General features: G+C 40.1%; 1 protein-coding gene across 1 annotated transcript; it reads right to left on the bottom strand.

Moving 5' to 3' along the window:
- Positions 1-4,685: 4,685 nt before the first annotated feature.
- LRIT1 (leucine rich repeat, Ig-like and transmembrane domains 1) lies at positions 4,686-13,313 on the bottom strand (the record flags this gene model as incomplete). Its single annotated transcript, XM_080620573.1, has 4 exons — positions 13,103-13,313; positions 9,842-10,308; positions 7,500-7,805; positions 4,686-5,656 (listed from the first exon to the last, which is right to left on the bottom strand). Exons 1-4 carry the CDS (start codon positions 13,222-13,224, stop codon positions 4,686-4,688), a joined length of 1,866 nt encoding a protein of 621 aa, XP_080476699.1. The 5' UTR covers positions 13,225-13,313.
- Between the last annotated feature and the right edge of the window lie 8,040 nt (positions 13,314-21,353).

Here is a 21,353-nt window from a genome sequence, read left to right as displayed (position 1 = left end):
AGCTCCAGCCCCAGTGCAGAAAGTACCACAGAGAGCTGCAGAGGGGCACAGCCCACCCTCTTTCACCCTCTGGAGGAGAGGAAAGGCTTCAACTCTCTCTCAGGGCAGGAGCAGAGTCTGTCTCCCATGCCAAAACCAGGAGCCAAGGGCCCAAAAACTTCTGTGGGGTGTGACTGTGGTCACAGCAGCCCCACATCAGCACCAGTAGCCCCGGGCTCTTGGGAAACATGGGCATCACTCCAACGCTCACTGCTACCTCTGAAAAGCTCCCGGTCCTGCTCTCTGGAGTGTATACACTTATCTCTGAGCAGTTGGAACCTTTGCTGGCAATTATTAAATTCTTCCTTTTTAATTTTGAGTAACAGGAAAATAAAATGGGGGACAATTCTTTTGCTGTGGTTTGGGCAACAATTTACATCTTCTGTTCTTGAACTTTAAAGCCGGTGAAGCTCCCACTAAGCCACAGTGTTGTAGCGCCAACTATTGATTTAACACATCCTGAAACTTTCCAGATATTCCCAGAGCATTTCTGACATTGAGAGACTTTGCTGTCAGCTTCTTCAGGAGCTTTTAACCCTCAGATTTTCATTTTACCATTGGAATACTTTCAAAGTCTTCGTTCTTCAATGTCCATTCATTTTTTTAAAAAATTGATTTTTTAAAAATATCTTTTATAATGTTTTATTGTCATTCTTGACACATTTGGGTGGTGTTGTTTGGGGTTTTTTTCTCATGTATTTATATACATGTTTATGTACATTTTTATGTCTTTCATTTTTTAAATCTTTTAAAGACCTTTTAGTCTATTCTTTCTGGGCACACTGAAATAAATGTGAAAGTGACCACACTAATGCAATTACAGCCTTCCAGCAAGCTTTAATCATACTGTGCAATTAAGATGTTTGTCAGCCTGTACATTATTTTGCATTTGTGGAATTTTTATGCATATGTGGCATTAAAAATATTTGAAGAGACTTTATAATTCAAAGCAAATATTAGCCTTTGTCTGGATCTAGCCACCAGATAATCTGGAAATTTTTTAGCACATTTTGCAAAACATATTTCAAAGCCTCAACATGTTTTTTCACGTTTCTTCTTGTAGTTTGCCTACTTGCAGTACTCCTCTTTAATCATTCCGGGCACATTATCTCATTTACATTCTGCTCAGTTCCCTCATTTTCATAGCTGCTTTTCTCCAGATCTTTTTAATAAGGAAAAAAAAAAAAATATACCATTTTTCAGTACTGTTCAGAGCTATTTGGATCAAATTTTAAAACACGATTATCTTATTTTTAAAACTTTATCCTTAATTTTGCACTTCTTCACTACTCTGAAGCCCAAAACAAGTATGAAAAGATACTGTGGAAGGAGAAGCTTGTCTGTCTTTGTTATATATAACGTGAAGTACCAATCCAGAAGTGGCTCGTGCTGCTACAAAGTGCTCAGCCCAGAAAGTCAGCGCAGACCTCCTGCCTAACACAGGTGGGTTGTTACTTTATTCCTAAGTGTAACTGAAGTGGTCCAACACTCATGTTCTTTTATATTTTAAAATGAGTTACCATAAAAGTAGGGAACATTGTACTTGAAGAGGCTTGCTTGACAGTGGAAAATATTTGAAATAGACCCCAAAAAATAACAAATTCGTCAAAAGCTGACATAAAGAGACATTTAACAGAAGAAACATTTTGCAAGGAAAAAGCCAAACAGAACAAAGAGTAAACACAAACAAACAAACAAGACCCCCAACATTTGAAATGCTACTTATACAGTAATTCCAAAAGATATTCAGATTTTCATTTCAGTTCTTGCAGCACATCTCTGTCCAAGGATTGACTTTAACCAAGTAAGAAATTGTTTCCAGGGATGAATATTCTCCTTGCCTGAACTCTGCGGCAGCTTCAGTCACATGGCTTATGACCAGAGAGAGAAGTTTGCCTGAGCTAACCCTGACGAAACTAGGTGCCTAATACCCCTTTGGTTAAAACAACAATAGAAATTCCAGTGAGATATTTATTTTTATATGCCTTGTATCACTGAAAATCTGACCCAAAGCCTTGAAGTCACATTCAGCAGAAAATCAGTTTACTTCATGTTTTGAAATTTCGCTCTCAGTTTAGCAAGTATTGGGTTTCTTTCCTGACCAATACCAGAGGACACAGAGCTTACGCAAGTTGCTATCTATCACCTATCTTGTGTGAATCACCAGGGCAGCAGTGAGGCTTGTTTTGGAGCAGCAGCCTTTGAGATGCTATGCTGTGATGCCTCACCTATGAGACAGTGAGAATAGCCATAGGAAATAGAGAATTAAAAATCATATTTGTTATACTTGGGATAGCTATTTCTTCAAAGTGCAAAAAATGTCTAATAGTGTGTGAAACTCAACACATCCACAGTGAACGTCACAGAATGACCTCTCCATCCTTCCCTCCGCACAAGCAAAGAGCAACAGTGCTGGCCTGGCTGATGTCTTTTCCACTGCTGACTCACAGACTGTGTCAGAGCTTGCACACATAGAGCAGGTGAGAGACACTCCTCACTAGGGCTGGACATGGCAAATTACCCCAGCAGCCAAAAGGTAAGTATCTCTCCTTCCCAGTCAGTGCCTGCAAACCTGACTTTCAGGAAAGTCAGTAAGTCCACTCTGTTCACTTCAGAAGAACTTTAGGACAACCTTGTTCTATCCAGGGCCACATCAGGCTAATTTCTGCAGAATCCAGGCTCAGGAATAGCCTTGCAGGTAGGCAGGAATCAGGCTCAGTAACACAGCAATCCTTGCAACTCATCCCAAAAACTGCTACTAGAAGAATATTTTTGCTGTACTTTGGAGACAGATTCTAAAAATCATCCTGGGAATTGCATCTGTATAAATAAGTATTATTACATACTACATATTTCTCAATTTGTTGTATTAAAATACATAATTTTACAAAATGTTATCTGTAAACCCACAAATCTATGCAGTCCAGTGATAGAAGTAACATGCTTTATTTTACACAGAGTTTGACAAATTCTCCCAGTGCAAGAGTTCTTTCTCATTAATGTAAGAAATACAGGGAGTCCTATCAGAAACTATTATAATGTATTCCCTGTTGCTAGTATTTATGTTAGGATCAAATGTCCAGCTTTTTCTATCAGGCCAAGTAATCTGACATAACTGAAACCCATCTGTACAAGGAGAATGTTCTTAACCCACACTGTACATACTCATCTAGAATATGAGTGAAGACCCTTCCAATAAATTTACAAATACACATTTCAAAACAACTCAGCAAGCTTTATCAGTTAACATTTCAACTTGGCTGGATCCCTCCCATTCAACATTTGGCAGAACATACATAATTTTCTTCATTAAGAATATTTATTACAAAGAGAAAAACTTTATATACAGTATTACTACATGAGGGACTGTAGTGGAAAATTATCCAGCTGGGAAGTGCTTTGTGATAAGTACTCAGATCCAGATTCCAGTGGAGCTGCAGGACTTAAATAACTAATTAGCTCACCCTGACTGTGAAAGTATATTTAGATGAGTATTAGCTTTTTTCAGGGTTCTTAAACTTGTAAATTGTTTGAAACCCAGAAGTCCATGCTGAGCCTTTGCCACCACTGATGCCATGGTGGAAATATGGCTGATGTGTGCCTAGGCAATAGCCCTCCACTACCACATCACATACCCCTGCTCTGCACAGAGCAAGATATTTTCATGACCAACCCACAAGGTACCTGACTGAGCCCTCTGGACTTCACCACCAGTTTTGTGAAGAGAGCCAGCAGCAATGATAGGGCTGGTCTGGGAGATTCTTGCAGAACTGCCTTATGTAGGTTTTTCAGACTGATAACAAAGCATTATAACACTTCACATAATTTGCAGAGTAGGCTATTGTATGATTTTTAACTAGCACAGCTGATATAAAACACACTCTATTAATTACAATACAGCTAGAAAATGCCAGTGAGTGATAGTGATAGGAGTGATACTCAAAGATCTCTATGGAAAGATACTGTATCTTAAGAATAGAGTGTAGGGCCAAAATGCAATCACAAAATGCTCATTATGTATTCTTAGGAGTGGATTGGGTTTTGTCTCTTGATTTCTATCTCTTTTGCACATTTCCCTGAATACAGAACAGAGAGCTGCTTTTATGTTAGACATACTAGAAACAGTTGCTGTGCATGTGTCATTACTGATTTATTAAGCATCAAGCTGCATGTTTCATGCAAACATAGGGGATGTAAAAGGTAAGACTCTCAGTCTTTACTTTCGTAGATATTTATATTAAAATTACTAAACACTCCTCTGTTTGTCAACCAAAAAATACCAAAAGAACTGAAAATGAAATACTTAGCATATTGCAGAGCAGGTACTAAAGAACACCAAGTAGAGTACACTCAGAAATGTTGCTTAATGTGCTCACACTCAGCGTGCACACTTCATCTTATGAATATAAAAGTGGTCCAGGAGAATGAGGCCATTGTCACACAAGCTTTTGACTGGGTAAAAACAGCAAACTCCATGTGGGATGAGCAACATGTTTCTGTAAAACTTGGCCAACCCTCTTGCATCGTCCCCCAGAACATGTCAGAAACAGAAGCACTGACAGGGTGGCCTGCAGAGCTGTAGAAGAGAGTTATATATACAGCCATGTGCTTTCCATTTCATGAGCTGACAGTCAGTCTAGTTACCATCAGCAAAAGTATTCATTAGGTTGCCCCTCTATCTTTGGTATTGCTTCTGAATCCACACTGGATCGGGCAGACAACAGCCTGTTCGACTCATCAGGGGTATGTCTAGTCAAGTATTCTCCTTCCACACCTTTTGCATTGGCCCCAGGGGACAGGCTTTCAAAGGTGACATAGGACTCCTGAATTTCCTTGGGTTTCCGGACAAAGCATTTTTTGCAGCGCCTTTTTAGTGCTCCACAGCAGACCACCAGTGTTAGAGGAACAGCAATAACACAGGCCACACTGATGACAACCACATTAATGAGCTTCTGGGTCCCTCCTGCACTGGCGACTTCATCTGTGGAAAATATAATGCATTGCTCTTTCCTGGGGATCAGCCCTTTTACACAGACACACACGATATATTTGGTCTTTGGCAGCAGCCCATAAATGGTCACCTTGGTCTTCCCTGGCTCCACGCTGATGCGCCGCATGTCCCTCTCTCCAAAGATGGCATAGAGGACACTGAATACTGTTGTGTTCTTTGCCAGAGGAGCCTTCCAGGCCAGGGTGATACTCTGGTCAGTGTCTCCTATCACCCTGACAGACCTCACCATTCGCTCTGGCTCCTGCTGAGCAGTAGGCGGACTCACCAGCAGGTTTCGGGGGTTGCTGTCTTGTGCCACATCTGGGATGATGCCCTCTCCAGTGCCCAAGGTAGGCACAGTGGAGGTGGTGATAACATACCTTGCCACTAGCTTGTCATTGTAGGCAGCTGCTTCCATCCCACTTGTCTTCCCACTCCATGCGCCTTTGACATTAGAGTTGGGGTCATCTGTGCTTTCTGAGTCTGTGATGATGAGAGATATGAATGCCTCTGTTGCCCCCAGAAAATTCTTTGCTTTACAGATGTACTCTCCAGAGTCCAGATAAGAGACTACAGGCAGGCCCAGAATAGACCAGCTCATCCCATCACTGGAAATCTCTTGGTGAACTGCAAGGAAGGAAAAATGTAATAGGCAATAATCAATAAAATTAATAACATAGTTTCCTAAATACTAAGATTCAGTCAGCCACGTATCTGCTCGATATAGTAGAATCATTTCTTTTTGCCACCAAGAACACTGCAAAATCAAAGTAAATCCAAGAAAAGGACAGTAATACTAGAATTAGATTATGTTAGGATTTATACTGTTTCAGACCACATATATATGAAGCATTTGATGCAATTTCCTCCAAACTGACAGTTTGAAACAAAACAGGAAAGGTTCTTCCATTAAAAAAAAAAAAAGAAAGGAAGAATAAAGCTTTAAAGCTCTTACGTAGGCACCATGCTAAAAGAGCAGAAGCAGTAGACAGTAGCACAATCTATCTGAACATTAGATGCAGTCTTCTGAGTCATAGAAAATACAAATAGTGGAGATTTTCTTCTAACAACCATATATGGATTAGTCTAGATTATATGGAGAAAAATATCTGCAAAATAATATCCATTTTATTGCTAAATTCATGCAGGTTTTCATGTTGACTCAAACACAGGGAAGTCTGATCACTTACCACTGAACGATACGTACACAGCTGTGTGTTGATTTTCTTACTTGGTTTATCGGGAGCCTAAAACTAGCTCTTTTTTGACTTTTTATATTTGTGCAGAAAAAAAGAGCTGGGATCAGGAAAAAGGGTAAAGCACCTGCTTCCTTATTTAACCAGCCTCCTTAGGATGAGTACATACTATCTCTGCCCTTTCCCCTTGACAGTTAAAAACCAGGGAGATGTCTGAAAGGCAAAGGTAAGACAGGATGCAAACTTCTCCCAAGCACTTGTGGGGTGAGGATCCAGCCTTGGCAACCAGGACATGTTCCAATGGTAGTAAAATACAATGGCATCAGACCTTACTTTTTCAGTTTAATTATTTACTGAATGGGTATATTAAAAAAACATAAGGCAGCTACTGGTCTTCCTATGGCACTTAGCCATGCATACAGACTGTGGGCTGTTTCTCACTCCTTTCTGTTCAGAACACCAGTATTTCAGTCATATTATAGCATCAGCACAGAAGCTGCCATTGTTGAGAAATAATTTTCAGCTACCTTTTTATTGATAGGTCCCGAAGTCTGATTTAATGGGGCACAAAATACATCATAGAAGGGTTACAGGGGACCTTGGTGCACAGAAACAGGGGAAAGAGCATTTTTCTTTCACATCAGTAGAACCACTTGTAATAAATACCCCTTTTGGGGATCTGCACAAGTCATTGCTCTGTTGTACATGATGTGCAAGATGTAGCAGAGCTGCTCCTCACAGTGACATCTATCCATTTTGCTGTGAGCATCCCTCCTACACTTGAAAGAGAGCCATAACAAAAAATAAAACAGAGAATACTTTCCTGAAAGTGTACGTAGAGTTTACTTTGAGCCTTTTTAGTGACTGAATAACCGTCAGACTTAATACAGTCTCTTGTTACAGCTGGACATATTTCTTCAGCTCCAACAGATTTGCAGAAAACCCCTTGACTCATCTCACTACCACAACTGTTACGAGACAAAGTAAAACCAACCTTTTACATGACAGCATACATTTATCTGATGATATTTACATCAACATGTAAGTAATTTCATAGTTTATAGAAAAATCACAATGCAATAGTGAATTACAGAAGCTACTATTGTGAATTATAGTGAATATTAATTTTGCACCACTTTCATCTTTTAGGGTCTTTTATCAGTGGGAAGTATCTATTGTCATGGAAGCGTCCATTTGCCAAAGAGTCTGTAGAAAAACATGCAGGTCTCCCTCACCCATTCTGTGTGCAGGAGAAAAGCTTAAACCAAACCCACCTGTGCCATTTAGCTGAGCGCCATCAGCTCTTCTCCAGCTGAGCTCAGGAATGGGCACCCCCGTTGTTCCGCATCGTAGTAGCACAGTGCTGCCCAGGATGGTCTTTACTTTGGCTACAGATGTATGCACAACAGGGCTTTGACACTTCCTTAGCTCAACTTGGCTGAAGTAGACTCCTGCAAGGCTCCGGGGGGTGAAGCATTTCAGCCTGGGCTCAATGAATGCTATGTTAGGAGACTGGAAATTTAGGAAATGGACCATTTCATACAGACTGCAGTCACATACCCAAGGATTGTCTTGCAAGCCTGTCAAAATAAATCAGAGCACTAAGTCACTCCAACAGCACCTTCTAAGGCCATTGCAGACCATCTTCCCTGGGCTTGGAAAGGGATTTGAAAGCAGGAGACCTTGGTGGGAGAGCACCTCTTATTAATTAATGTATTAAAGTTAAGGGGACTAAGTAAAGAATGAAAGTTCAGCTTGGCTGTGTGGCTTCTGGCATTTTTGCTAGCAGCTTACTTCTGACTTCATGCACAATTTATTGCAGATTCCCTGGCAGACGCCCCAGCCCCAGTTGATGCTGTGGCACCCCCAAAGCCTTGGCATTTGCTGCCCTGCATGGCAAAATCCTGTGGGTTCATGTGGCTGATCCTCCTGTGCAAAAGCTTGCAGCCTTGGCACAGATTATCAGCCAGCAGGCTACCATTGAAGGTACTTCTTGAAATAGCTGACAAGCAAGGGATCTAAAAAGGAGTCACAATGATGCACTGTAGACAAAGGAAGGAACTAGGCTGACTCGTTACTATTCATGGATTTTTTTATACCTCCATGAGAAGCAGTCATGAGCAGAGTGAAACAGAAACATGCAGCTGTATTCTCCCATTCTGCTCCTGTGATGGACATGTGTTTCATATACCCTGTCCCAATGGGTGTCAGCAGGATAGGACCTAGGAGCTGAAGTGTCTATACATTACAGTGTTAATCTTAGCATTATAGTCATTTGCCTACATTAATTTTTTAGGATCATGGCACAAGGAACCTGTGCACAGCTGGCTATAAAAACACTCAGGTTGGCCATGAGCATCAAGGCATGAGCTGTTCTTCTTGGCAGAATACTCTCCTAATCTATATTTAATGGAGTAACATTTTCACATGTAACTTGACTCTAAAGAAAAACAAAGAGTATGATCTAGGCAGTGTCTTGTTATGCCACAAATGAAATGGGCAATCCCAAACTGCCAGCTTCAGCTTAAAGAACTGATACTGCATCTGGCAAAACAAGGTGACAAAAAATCTGCTCCTCTCTTGATGTTAATGAAACCTTAAAGAACATTTGCTGTGGAGCAAGCTTTGTAGGTGTCAGTTTGAATCTTCTTAAGGTCTTATGTCTCTTTCCACTGCATCTGGTTTTAAACACTTTTCTTCCTTCAATTTATCCAGAGAACATGGCTGTAGAGGCAGTACACACAGATGCACACAGTCCAGAGATCAGCCAGTCAGTGGAGCTAGGTCAGCTCATAGCAAGGAAACACAGCAGATGGCAACTCCTAACCATCATCAACCTGACATGGATTTGAACTAGTGCATGACGCCTAAAAGGCTGAGTAGTAATCCCCAGAACTAGTAAATGTGCTCAAAACCTCATCTAAGGATACTGCATCTAGGAGGATTCAAGACAGTCATCTGTAATGTACCCTCAGAGACAAAAATGAACAATTACCCCAAAGCCATACTTCTGAGGAGCCCAGAACAATCACCAAAAAGTGGATTCTTGTAACTTTACAATATTAAAAATACTTCATAACAATGTCTTGGTGGCTTTGGGGAGACTAGGTTTTAATTCTGTGTGAACAGATAAACAAGGCTCTGGAAAGAGACAAACTGGCAGTCCTGACCCAAATTTTGTGCAAAGTGATGTGTTTATTCCTCTTTAATTTGGACATAATAAATATCTGTCTTTTTATTTAATGCTGCTTAAAATTGATCTATTTCATAGCAACTGTTATCAGAAAAGATCACATGAATGATGTGGAGCTCTAATCATATTTGTATTTCTGTCAAAAATTAGTATCAATAAATAAAAAGGGCTTGAGCAAGAGTCATCAGTTTTATGTTACAAAGATTCAAGCAAGTGATGAAGTTTATGGTGTAATAAGCCAAGTGATGGGGAACCTGAGGTGAGTTTTTTAATATGTAAATGAATATGCTCACTTTATATGGGGTCTTAAATTATACACAAGAGTGTACTTGCTATGGTAACCACAGTGGGTGAAAATGCTGCAATAAGATGCAGAGCTCCTGACATTTGTGCCCCCTGCAAAATGACAGGCACTTCTCTTACCTAGGATCATCTTGGAGTTATCGTTGGGGAAGTAAGGAACGGCCTGGAGATTGGCCCAGGTGGCAATAAGAGCCTGAGGAAGAGTCATCAGCTTATTGCTTGACAGGTCCAGGTATGTGATATTCTTAACATAACGAGCAGCATCTGGAGGGATTGAGGTAAGTTCATTGTTATGTAAATCCAGAAGTCTTAGCTGTGGCATGTCAGCCAGGGTTTCCCAGGGGAATGATATTAAGTCATTTCCATCCAGCCTCAGCTCCTGCAAGCGATGAAGGCCCTTGAAGGTGATCCCGCTGAGGCTGGCCAGGGAGTTATAGGGCAACCAGAGGTACTCAAGGTTGTGGAGACTGTGGAAAGCCTCTCCTGGCACCCTGCGGATGGCTGTCTTTTCTATCCGAAGCTTGGATGTATCTACAGGAATGTTCACGGGAGTGAGGGTCATCTCCGGGTCATTACATAGCACTGTCCTGGTGGAGAAACAAACACAGATGTGACTTTCTCACATTTTGAACAGGTTTTGAAACTTTATTTATGTGTAAGACTTTGATCCGCCTTTCTTTTTTCACAAGATTTCTTCTTACTTGCTGATGATCTCTACTACATCATCACCATAAGTACATCAACTTGCAGTAATTCATATGTACCTTTTGATTGCAGAGATTGCAGTGTTGTGCCTCTGCTGGAGTGGTGCAAGTCTAAGTCTGGCCCATACAGTGTTCCTGCTTCTTTTTTTCTTTCATTTTTTTAGATTACTTATGATAGACAGCAGTGACAACATTCATGCACAACAGAAGATTCTAGTGCACGTTAAATCAAAAGGATCCATAAACTGAACCATAAAAGACATACGAAAAGAAGCCTTGCTGACCTGTGAATGGCAATAAGCAATATAGATTAAATAGATTAAATATAGATTAAATATGGTACAGGATTTGTGAAATGAGGATAAGAAAATAACTCATTGGAAATACACTTCAGCAAGTCTGCTTTACTATGAAATAGTCTGGAAGGTGTCTACAGTCACAGAATCATTGAATGGTTTGAGTTGGAAGGAACCTGAAAGATCATCTAGTTCCAACTCCCGGCCATGAGCAGGGACACCTTCCACAAGACCAGGTTGCACAAAGTCCCATCCAATCTGGCCTAGAACACTGCCAGGGATGGGGCAGCCACAGCTTCTCTGGGCAATCTCTTCCAGCCTCACCACCCTCATAGCAGAAACCTCCTTCCCCTAGAGTGACTACCAAGAACCAATCTTCTACAAAGAACGAGGCATGTAGAGTTATGAGACTGAAAGTGCAGAAAATTAACTCTCTGGAAAATGCTATACTAAAAACAAGGCAGATTTATGTGTCTTAATCATTCTTTCATATTTCTAATCTATAAAGGTCAAATCATAAAAACCCTATGCTGTATTTTTACAGCCTTTGTACAAGAAATTTTGGCTTTGACTTTGCCAAGATGTGGGATTGTAGATAGCCATGAAGAATGAAGGGAGACAAAATAGGTCTCTCAGACTGCACTGTAATTTGTCTATGAGCAATGAGAGAAAAGCAAGTTCTCAACAAAATACAAAGCCACCTTGCAAAAGGTAGCAGGTTAGATAGGCATGTCCCACTCCACATGCTAAACAAGATACAGTAAGAAATGTAGTGTGATCAGTGAAGTAACATTTTCTTATCTTGCTGCCTGACTGATAAACAGAATATTACAAAGCTGCCAAAACCAGATTGGTTTTGCTGAAAGCAATTATTCCTCTACTATCAGCAAAAAACAAATAACATAGCTGAACTGCTCATGCAAGCTTCCCAGAGTTAAATGTTATTTGAGCCTATAGTTAAATTGTTAATTTATAATCAAAGCATAGTACATTACTCTAATCCAGCACTTTTATTGTGGCATTAAATCCTGCCTACCCTCAGCTGAAAGTTGAGATGTTGAGAAAGATAAAAATCTATCAAATAAGAAAAATCCAGAAATCCTCTTTCAATAAAACATTGTGTGTGTGTGTGTGTGTGTGTGTGCAGGCATGACACAAAACATTTGATAACAGAGACACTATGGCAGTAAACCAGTGTGCTTCTCATATTGTCCCTAAACTATGTCAGTGGGCACTAAACATTTAATCTATGGGATAATCTCCTACTAGTGAGAAATATGAATCATAACACAGAAAAAAAGGTCACATTACGCTCTTTAATGGATATTCCCTCTATTATGTGTCTTACCATAATACAGTACAGCTTTTTACAGTCAGTGAGAGGAAATTCCCCTGCAAACTGTAACATTTATGGAGCAATAATTGGTTCTCCCGCTATTGTACTCCCTTTTAACAATTGCAGATTACTACAGTCTCTATCATGCTTCTTACTGGGAAAGTTTCTGGTATTAAATCTATGGCACCATAAAAGCAGTAAGAAAGTAGATCTATTTCATGAGGATCCAAAATACAGGGGACAGCCTTTCATTTCAGTACCATGGTCTTGTCTAGGAAAGATTTCTTCCAAAGGATTTTGCAAATATTGTATCTCTGTCACAAAACCTCCTCTACTGCGAGCCACATCTTATAAAAATGTAGCCTGTGTTTCATTTAAGTCAGATCATTACTTTGTGATTACCCTTCAGGAAGACTTTTTAATTACAGTCCTCCAGAGAAATGTCTGTACAAGGGCATTGTATTCAAAAATGGGTGTCCTTCTGGTCTGGTCTTCTTTTTTAACTGAAAGTTTACGGTTTGAGAATTATATTAATTTATTTTTAGTATTATTATTATCTTCTTGTTATTGTTGTTGTTCATTCTCATCTAGAGTCTGTTGCTTTGCCTAAAATCTCCATCTGAAGGATTTTTCAAGTAAATGGAATTGCAGTTTGTGGTACCACAACATAAACCAGATCTAGTTACACTTCAGAAACAAACCAGCAGAGCAGGATAAAGCTTTTTTAAACTAGCATTTTTAGCATAAAGGTAAAAAAAGAAAGAAAATATTTAAATTTTATTCCATTTTTGCTATTGCACCAGTGGTAATTATGTCACTTCTCACAGACAAGATGCCCAAACGCTTTCTCTGAAATCAGCTTACTCTGTTTTTAGAAGCTAATCCTCTGCAAATAAAGCTAGAGCGCAAAGCAACTGGAAAAATAATGGACAGGGAGTCTGGAAGCAATATTTTCTCCTGTGACCATCCTTACAGAGGAAAAGAAATAAAATCCCCAACACCCCGAGAAAGAGCAGCAACAACCCCCAGTGAGATATCGGCATACCTGGCTTTCGTCCCTTCGCTGAGGCTGTGGAAGGCGCAGCTGCACTGCGATGGGCACGAGCCGCCCGCCCGTGGCAGCCCTCCGAGTGTTACACAGCAGAGCAAACTCACCAGGATCCACATGGCTACCTGTGCATGGGAAGGACACCTGGGAACTAGACAATGTGGAGGGCTTCGCCTATTGTTTTATCCATTGACTGGTCACATCTTGTTAACTCCCTTTTGTTTTCAGCCGCACTGTGATCTTCCAGCCCTCGCTGAGTCCATCAGATAAAAAAGGATAGGCAGGGATTAAGGATGAGGACTTGAGTTATTTTCATGAAGGTGCTTATTGCTTCCTGGAACCGTACTGACAGTATTTCCTCCCACGGGGACCACCATCAAAACACCCTCCTTGGGCAATCTGTGGCTTTTTTGCAAGAAAAAAGCAAAGATACTTTTTGGGGACCTGCATCACAAGCAAGATAACTGTTATCTGACTAGGAGTTAGCAGTAATTCACTTCCTCACAGGGAACCAGAGTACTTAAAAATAGTTTCTTGTGCTAATGGAATGTAAGCCTCCTATATAAGAATACTAAAAATATATAGTGACAATATTAAAATGCTTAATTTTCTTTTAAAACTCCTACTTTGATCAAACAATTATTGAACTGTTGGCAACATGCCTGATATTGATAAACCCAGTAAATACGCTCATATTTCAGTTTATACCAGGACCAGCACACACCTGAAGAACTGAGCACTATGCTCTATCTTGCTGATACAGCAAAGCTCAGACGAGGGACCGCTTTCAGGAGTACCACCTGATGCAGGGTGGTGGAACGGCTTTAGGGATGCTAAGAAAAGCTCAGGACTGACTGTCAATTTATTTCTGTCCACTCTCCTTGAAGACAGTTGCTCCAATCTATTAGCAGAGGCAGCCATAACTGCAAAGCTGGTGGAGACCACCCATGTTTTCAGCTGTCTTCATCTGAGTCTGAAGAACACAACTCATGAGTAGAGCCCAGATATGCACAAATATAAAGCTTAAGAAATTGTTACTTGAGATGGGAGCAGAATTTTATTCATAGTAGCAATGACATCTGTTTATAAAGACTGTTGTTTTCTGTTCCATGTAAATGTATATAAATCACTCACACCACAAACGTGAAACACTCTTAAAAGTAAAAAGCTTTGGAGAAATTAATAGATTATTACTTTCAACCTGATCAAATTGCTACTCCCCCAGTTCCCAGCTATACTGCGTTATAGCTTTGGCAGAAAAATTGACCTCTGTGCAGACACAAAACAGAAAACACAAATTAATAGTTAACAGAAATGAGGAGTAACTGAAGAGTGCTGAACAGCTATAGTAATCCAGCACTAACCAGAGACCACTTCTACTCCTTCAGAGATGCTTTAGGAAAATATTTCTTTTCCAGTTCTGGAGCTCAGGAAAGCCTCAGTGCCCAGCAGTGGTACAGGGGAGAGTCCCAGATGCCTCACTCAACATAAAACATGAGCAATACTACTAAAATCCTGGACCCTGTGATTAGAGAATAGGAACTCTGCCATCTGCTTCACTCAAAAAAATGGGAGTGTGGTATCAAATGTGGCTTATTGAAGCAAAAACTACCTGGCATCCTGTTGGCCCTTCAGCAGCTGTCACTTCCCAGCCTCCCTTTTCTTTACATAGTCGGAGAAGAAGAGCAAAGGAATTACAACCACAAAGATTTCCCTAAAAATTAGGTTTTACTGGATCTTAACCAAAGTCATATTGATCAGGAAAAGTGCCCATCACAGTCTCTTCTCTCAGTGTTTGAAGATGCTATGGCTCTTCCGTCCACCTCTTGTAGATAACCATCTAAATTCAGATTTCCTTAGGAGATACAATTCTGCACCTTTTTTAAAAGCCTGGTTGTGTCTACAGCTGCCCTTCTGCAGAGACACATAGAAGAATCAAATCATATAAGCCGCTGTAAGCCAAGGAAGAAATATGAACAATCTAGTCCAAAAGATATTTTGGAGTTTAGTAGAAAATATTTTAAAACCCAACCAAAGAAAACCACAACAGACCATTCAACATGAAAAGCTTCCATGCGAGAATGCTATGAGAGACAGACGTGTTTTGAAGACCTGCTGTGGATATTACACCTCAAAACTCAAATCTCTTCCAATACTTGTGCAGCCATCTCAAGTCCCTAACAAAAGACTAGTCAAAGGTATCTGTCAAGATGGACAGGATGTTCCAAAATAAGTGTAACATGGGCAACGTGAATTGCCTATTGACAAAGCTCATCTCTTCTCCTGTTGACAACAGTGGTAATTAAGGGAGCCCAGTTCCCCAGCTAAGATGAATGCAGAAGGCTACATGGTGTAACTACCCTCACATTTCCACTGCTTCCCCAATAGCCCCCTCTCTCCTGCCTGGGCTGAGGATCTGCCTGTGTGAGGAAGATCCCTATTGGATAAACTGGCTGAAGTATCTCCAGCTCCAGAGTTCATCTTGCACCTCTCCTTTCCAACACCTCTCCCTGTTGCAGACCTGTTGATTTTGCTTTTCCTTTCAAATATATAATCAGAAGTTACCAGTCAGAAGTGCAGCAATAACATATCTACCCATACATGCAAGCTACCTGAAGGGTAATGAGCATGTTACTGCAACAGTATAAACTATGTTCCCTAAGACTGCTTGCCAGGATTTCTGGCTTATAGCTGTTTTCATGCAGATTCATCCATTCTGTGTTCTTCAGCAGAATGAAATTACAGTGGCAATTTTTCAATAATACTGTGTAATGAATTCCCAGATTTTCAAGGTAATCTAGATGTCATTTGTAGCTAACTATTAAGCAGACATTCTGTGGTGCCATACTTTCACGTAAGCTTGTTCCACAAGTAACTCCAATAATTAATTAAGGCTTGTCAAAATCACGTACTGAGAGGATGGCCCAAAGGATTTTTTTTCCCCATGCTATTTTCATATTTTACATTTATTGTTGTTTGGAGAGAAATTCAAGTATCTCATCATTTATTTCTGAACAGAGGAGAACATGATGCACTGCTGCTCATTAAATATCCATTCTTGTTCTCCCATCGACTTCCATTAGGCTCCATTTCTAGATTTAACGATTTCTCAGTGCCCTTCATGATCTCCGGCTAAGACCAAGCTCATTGGTTTTTTTAGTGAATTCATTGGTTTTTTTAGTGCACTCATTGGTCAACTTGCCTTGCCACCCAGACTCTGCCTCAGCTCAATACTCACAACATTGACCGAAACATCTCTCTCCTGAATGAAGTTAAATTCTACTTGAAAAAGCAATTCAGCATAATTAACCTCTTGGCTCTATTCTTTTTGAATGCATCTGATAAAGTGGTGTCCCTCCATTGGGTCTCTGGAACAATAAACTTGTAGAAAGCAGCCAGTAACTCTATGGTAAGGTTTGTTTCCACAAACCTCAATTTTGCCTCACAAATGAAATGTCTACGTTACAACTAAATGCCAGGAGCAGTAAAAGTAAACCTAATTTATAAAAAACAACAGCAATAAATAAACCATGCCTTAGTGACTGCTAATGCTATGCACTTTGTCTAGAACGCTGCTATTTAGTTAACATGACAGACTCACTTCTGAACAAGAAAGAGAAATACCTTGTGATAGACTGAGAGATTAATAAAACAAGATAAATAAAAGTGGTTACATTAAGGAGTAAGGCCTTGGTGCACAGGGAGCAGATGTGTTCCCCTGGTGCATAGGCTTCATAGGTTTAACAGAAAGGAGCAGGCAGAAGAGGGAGAATTAGTAAAACAAGGGCAATGAAATGACATGCCTACAAACATAAGGATAGATGCCAGTAGTTGCACATCAGTGATTACACGACAGAAACTGCAAGCATGAGTGACGCAGCATCAGTGAGTGGCTGCAAGGAGATGCTGCTTCTGGTTACATCCATGCTCCATCCTTAATTCAGGAACATGGAAGAGACAAAACTGGAAGCGAAATCTAGCTACTCTGTTGAACAGACCATGTATTCACCTTTACACACAATTCTGGTTTGTCCTGAAGCATTTGCTTGCAATGCAACACCTTTCTAGATCTTCATAGTATTTTTAAGGCGTATTACCTCCTCTCAACTACTGAACAGGTATTCACACATTATGCTACTTCATTTAAAATGAACACTCATTAACTAACTTTGTTGTAGGTGCAGGTGATATATATGTGAGACTGTTTTGCAAGTGCCAAAGGTACCAGTGCAGAGTAAAAACATTTTTTTCATGACAGTGAATTTCATTCCATAATGAAACTAGTGGGAGTTAGGACCTTCACTTCCATGGGTACAATTCTGCACTCTAAATCATAAAAAATGTGCTCCTTGCTGCTTACTTAGGAAGTAATCAGCTTCTTCTCTGCATCAAGCTAAAAATATCATATGTAAAAAAAAAAAGAAAACCGAACACTAAAAAAAGCAAGAAGTGTAAGAACTTTGTTTGCATTCTTTGAGAATAGCCAGATTCCCTGTTTATATTTGAGGTGAAAGCAAATGTAAAGCAAATGGGGTCAAAGCCTACTGTTAACAAAGTTCAGTATATGGCAATCTTTTCTTAGTGATGTATAAAGTGGAGAAATTTTCTTACTTTGTTTTAATAGGATTAAGTTCACTAGACATTATAGTTTCCAGTTTTTCATCCCATATAGATTTTTTGAATTGATTTATCAGCAGATTCTACCCACAAGCTCAAAACAAAACTTGAGTGACGAACTGGCATGCTCCACTAAGTCACTCATTTTTAATATGGCCACTGGACAGAATTTATTTTTACTTCTTTTCCCCATATACTTAAGAGAAATATGGCATAAAGCAAATAAACCAGCATATTTTAGCATAAATGAAAACCATAAAATACCTTCTTATCATGATTTTGTCTGAAAGGTTTTATTAGCATGCAATGCAAGCCAGACACTAAATAAATTCATTAGGCAAATGCATCTCCAAGAAGCTTCTGGCAGGGCACATCTTTTAAAGTGGAAAATCCTTCCCACTGATGCAAGTCGAGAGCACGTTAATGCATTACGTCATTCTAAATTGGATCTTGCAGCTAATGCTGTTGAAGGCAGCTCCTCCAGACCTATAGGACTGAAGTCATTAATAGACTTCTGGGCATGCTGAAGAAATAAAATAGACCCAAACAGGATTTTTTCATGGAGCATTTAAAGTTTATCAGAGGTATTTATTTTTTAACAACGTGCATACTTTTACCTTGGTTTTTATAACCAGTACAGAAGAGCAGAAGTGAATACAGACCTCTAACCAAAGGGGAAGATAAATGCATACACCTCCCCTGTGAATGCAGCATTTGACCCATTTCTGCCCACGCAGCAGAAGCCACTTCACAAGGCCACGCTGCAGCCAGCAATGCTCAGTGGAGCAAGTCTAGCAGAAGATGGAGGTGTGCACCAATCTGCCTGGTGTCTCCCTCTCTCCTCCCTTTTGGGCTCATGCAACTAGGGAGGTCTCATCATGGCTGATGCAAAATTTAAAATGCTGGTGTCCGTGACGCTATGGTACCCACGACCTCCAGGTCCAATGGGAGATGATCCCCTCAGTAACTTGCAAGGCAAGTTTGGCCCTAGGGTGGAGGAGCTGACACTAAATCTTGCCTCATCTTAATGGAGCAGTGAGCCAGCCACCGCAGGCATAGCTCTTCTACTCTTCTTCTCCAAAGGGCCCTGTGAGACAGACAAACGCCACTGGCGTCACATGCAAAATTTTTTGACACAAACTCTCTGTAAACTCCTCTGCAGAAGGAAGACAGCAGAGGAAATATCTATCTTTATTAAAAGCCGTCTGCAAACCTGTCTTTGAGGCTACTAGTCTTGAACACTAACGAGAGAGTGAACCGATGTTGCCCACTAGATGGAAGCTGAAAGATGCTTCCACCCAAAAACTATAAATGCACAGAAAATGTGTAATTCCATGTTAGTAAATGCTTTAACTACCACAAAACCATCCACCAAGGTAATATTAAAAAAACTCACAAATGTGAAAAAATCAGCTGAGTTGCACAGAGTGAATCTTTCTGCAGATACTTATGTTTCTGACTAGCTTTTTTACACACAGAAAAAGATCTTTAAAACTCAAAACAAGTATCATTCATACATGCTACAATCACCTAACAGCTTTCTGCTATGCCAATTCTCTTGACATTACAGCTGTTACTGGGGGGAGGAAGAAAAAGGGGAAAAGGGAAGCATTGAAGCAAATTCTCACTGCTGGTATGTATGCTTTACAACATGCTTACTATTTCACATTTATACTGAAAAAATGCCTAGGAGCTCTAGTAGGGCATAAGCAATCTGAAAGCTTTTATCAAAGACTGACACCTGTATCTGTAATGGAGCACAACCAAAGAAGACATGACGCAAAAATTAGAGAAAGAAACATAGAAACAAATCAAGATATAGTAGATACTGTAGACATATATATATAAACAATCTAGATTTAAAGCTTAATTTATCATGAACAGAAAAATTAATACATATGCTCTCCAGCCATAAGCTCTTGACTGACTTCTGACCAGAATAGAAGCTAAAGGGGATTTTTACAAGTCTTCTAAAGAAGGAAACCAAACACACGGTGAGTAAGACTGGAGAAGTATTTAGGTGTCTGTATACACATGCACACACCCCTAGACTTACTAAAACATACACCTAGAACAGCATAAGTGCAATGTCTAGTAGCATCATTCTCACGGAAGAAAACACTATTCTTCTCAGATGCCACAGCCATATACTGCTCCACTGTAGTCCATTTTGATGACTGGACATGCCATAATCATACCTGACATAGGAATTTTAAATGGGTAAAACTTCTTTTAGGTTTATACTCCTGGACCCTCTTCTTTATTGTATCTTCATTCCCTGAAGCCCAGTAAGGTTCCTACAATTTAACAAAATCAGCTAACTTTGCGCTTAGCATCCTTAGCTGCATGACAGAGGGGGTAATACAGTAATATTGCTGACTGCAACAACCTTTTCTGATTTGGACCTTAATAGTATTAGTCTAAGCCCTGCAGAGTCACCTTTGCTTAGGAAACAATGCCTGTTTTGTTTCGCTTCCTCAGACATGCAAGAAGAATTCAACTTCAGGCACTGTTTATCTGGCTGCTGAATGCAGATAGGGCATAATGTTTTACACAGCAACCCTCTTCCCTCTTTCCAGTCTGATAATCACCAGCTTTTCTTTTCTGATTTAGCTGCCTACAGCCTTGAGATTTTGCAGGCTAGGTACACGCGCCAGTTTTAGTAAACCTCTGGAAAGCTGCAAGTCTTAGACACAGGGACCAAAAGATCTACAGGGAAAAGAAAAAGAAGAAAACAAAAGAAGGGAGAAAAGGTAGGAAGAAAGGAAAAAGAAAAGCCTTTGCCCTGGTGTATTCTATTTTCTTAACATTATTCTCAGAGCAATAAGCTTCTCTCAATCTATTCTCTCCAGTGATGCAACGTATGTATGTGGTATATATAACGCCATTGTCTCCTTTGAGAGCACACGCAGAATTAGTCTCGAGGAGAAAAGACAATGTAGAAAGAATCGCGTCGCGCCTGTACCACCCAAGGAGACCTTTCACTGTGCTTTTTGCAACCAGATTTGCCTATCCCACATTGGCCTTTTTCAGTCATCAATGCGCTTGTAGTAAGCGTGGGTAAAGCCCTTCCCAAATCTTCGTTCGCAAAGTCAAGCCATGAATGATGAATATATATGCATGTGGTGGGGTCATAATAGGTGAATTGCATTGCCTATGTCATTATTCTATTTTCATTCTGATTATTATGGACTAAATGCTTCATGATACATTTTTTTTTTTTTTTTTCAAATATAATTACTTGTGAAATAAGAAAGGGGGAGTTTGAGGAAGCAATAGCAGAGGATCAGGGTGTGCTTCGGGTAGCTTCTCACACCCGCAACTGTTCTACCGAGACACAAAAGGGCAAAAAGGAAAAGTACCACATTTCAGTCCTTCTGATTTGCTTTATGGTTCATCCTTCATTTGTTCAACCCTTAAAGATAAATAACTGCCCTAATTTTGACAACTTATCTTTACCAAGGTAAGAGTGAAAAACAAACCTAGGAAGATGAGTGAAGTCTATGATGGTCAGGAGCTTCCTCTAAGTGCTGACTTCCCTGTTCCGTCTGCCTTCAGACACAATAACATTAAGTCCATGAATACTCGTCTTCAGAGATACTCAATTTACTTCAGAGGATCTTTGCTAGGG

This window comes from Psittacula echo (genome assembly GCF_963264785.1).
Source record: "Psittacula echo genome assembly, chromosome: 6".
In the NCBI taxonomy this organism is placed as follows: Eukaryota; Metazoa; Chordata; class Aves; order Psittaciformes; family Psittacidae; genus Psittacula; species Psittacula echo.
The sequence above is the reverse complement of the archived record's forward strand: the minus strand, read 5'-3'. Positions and strand labels throughout refer to the sequence as shown.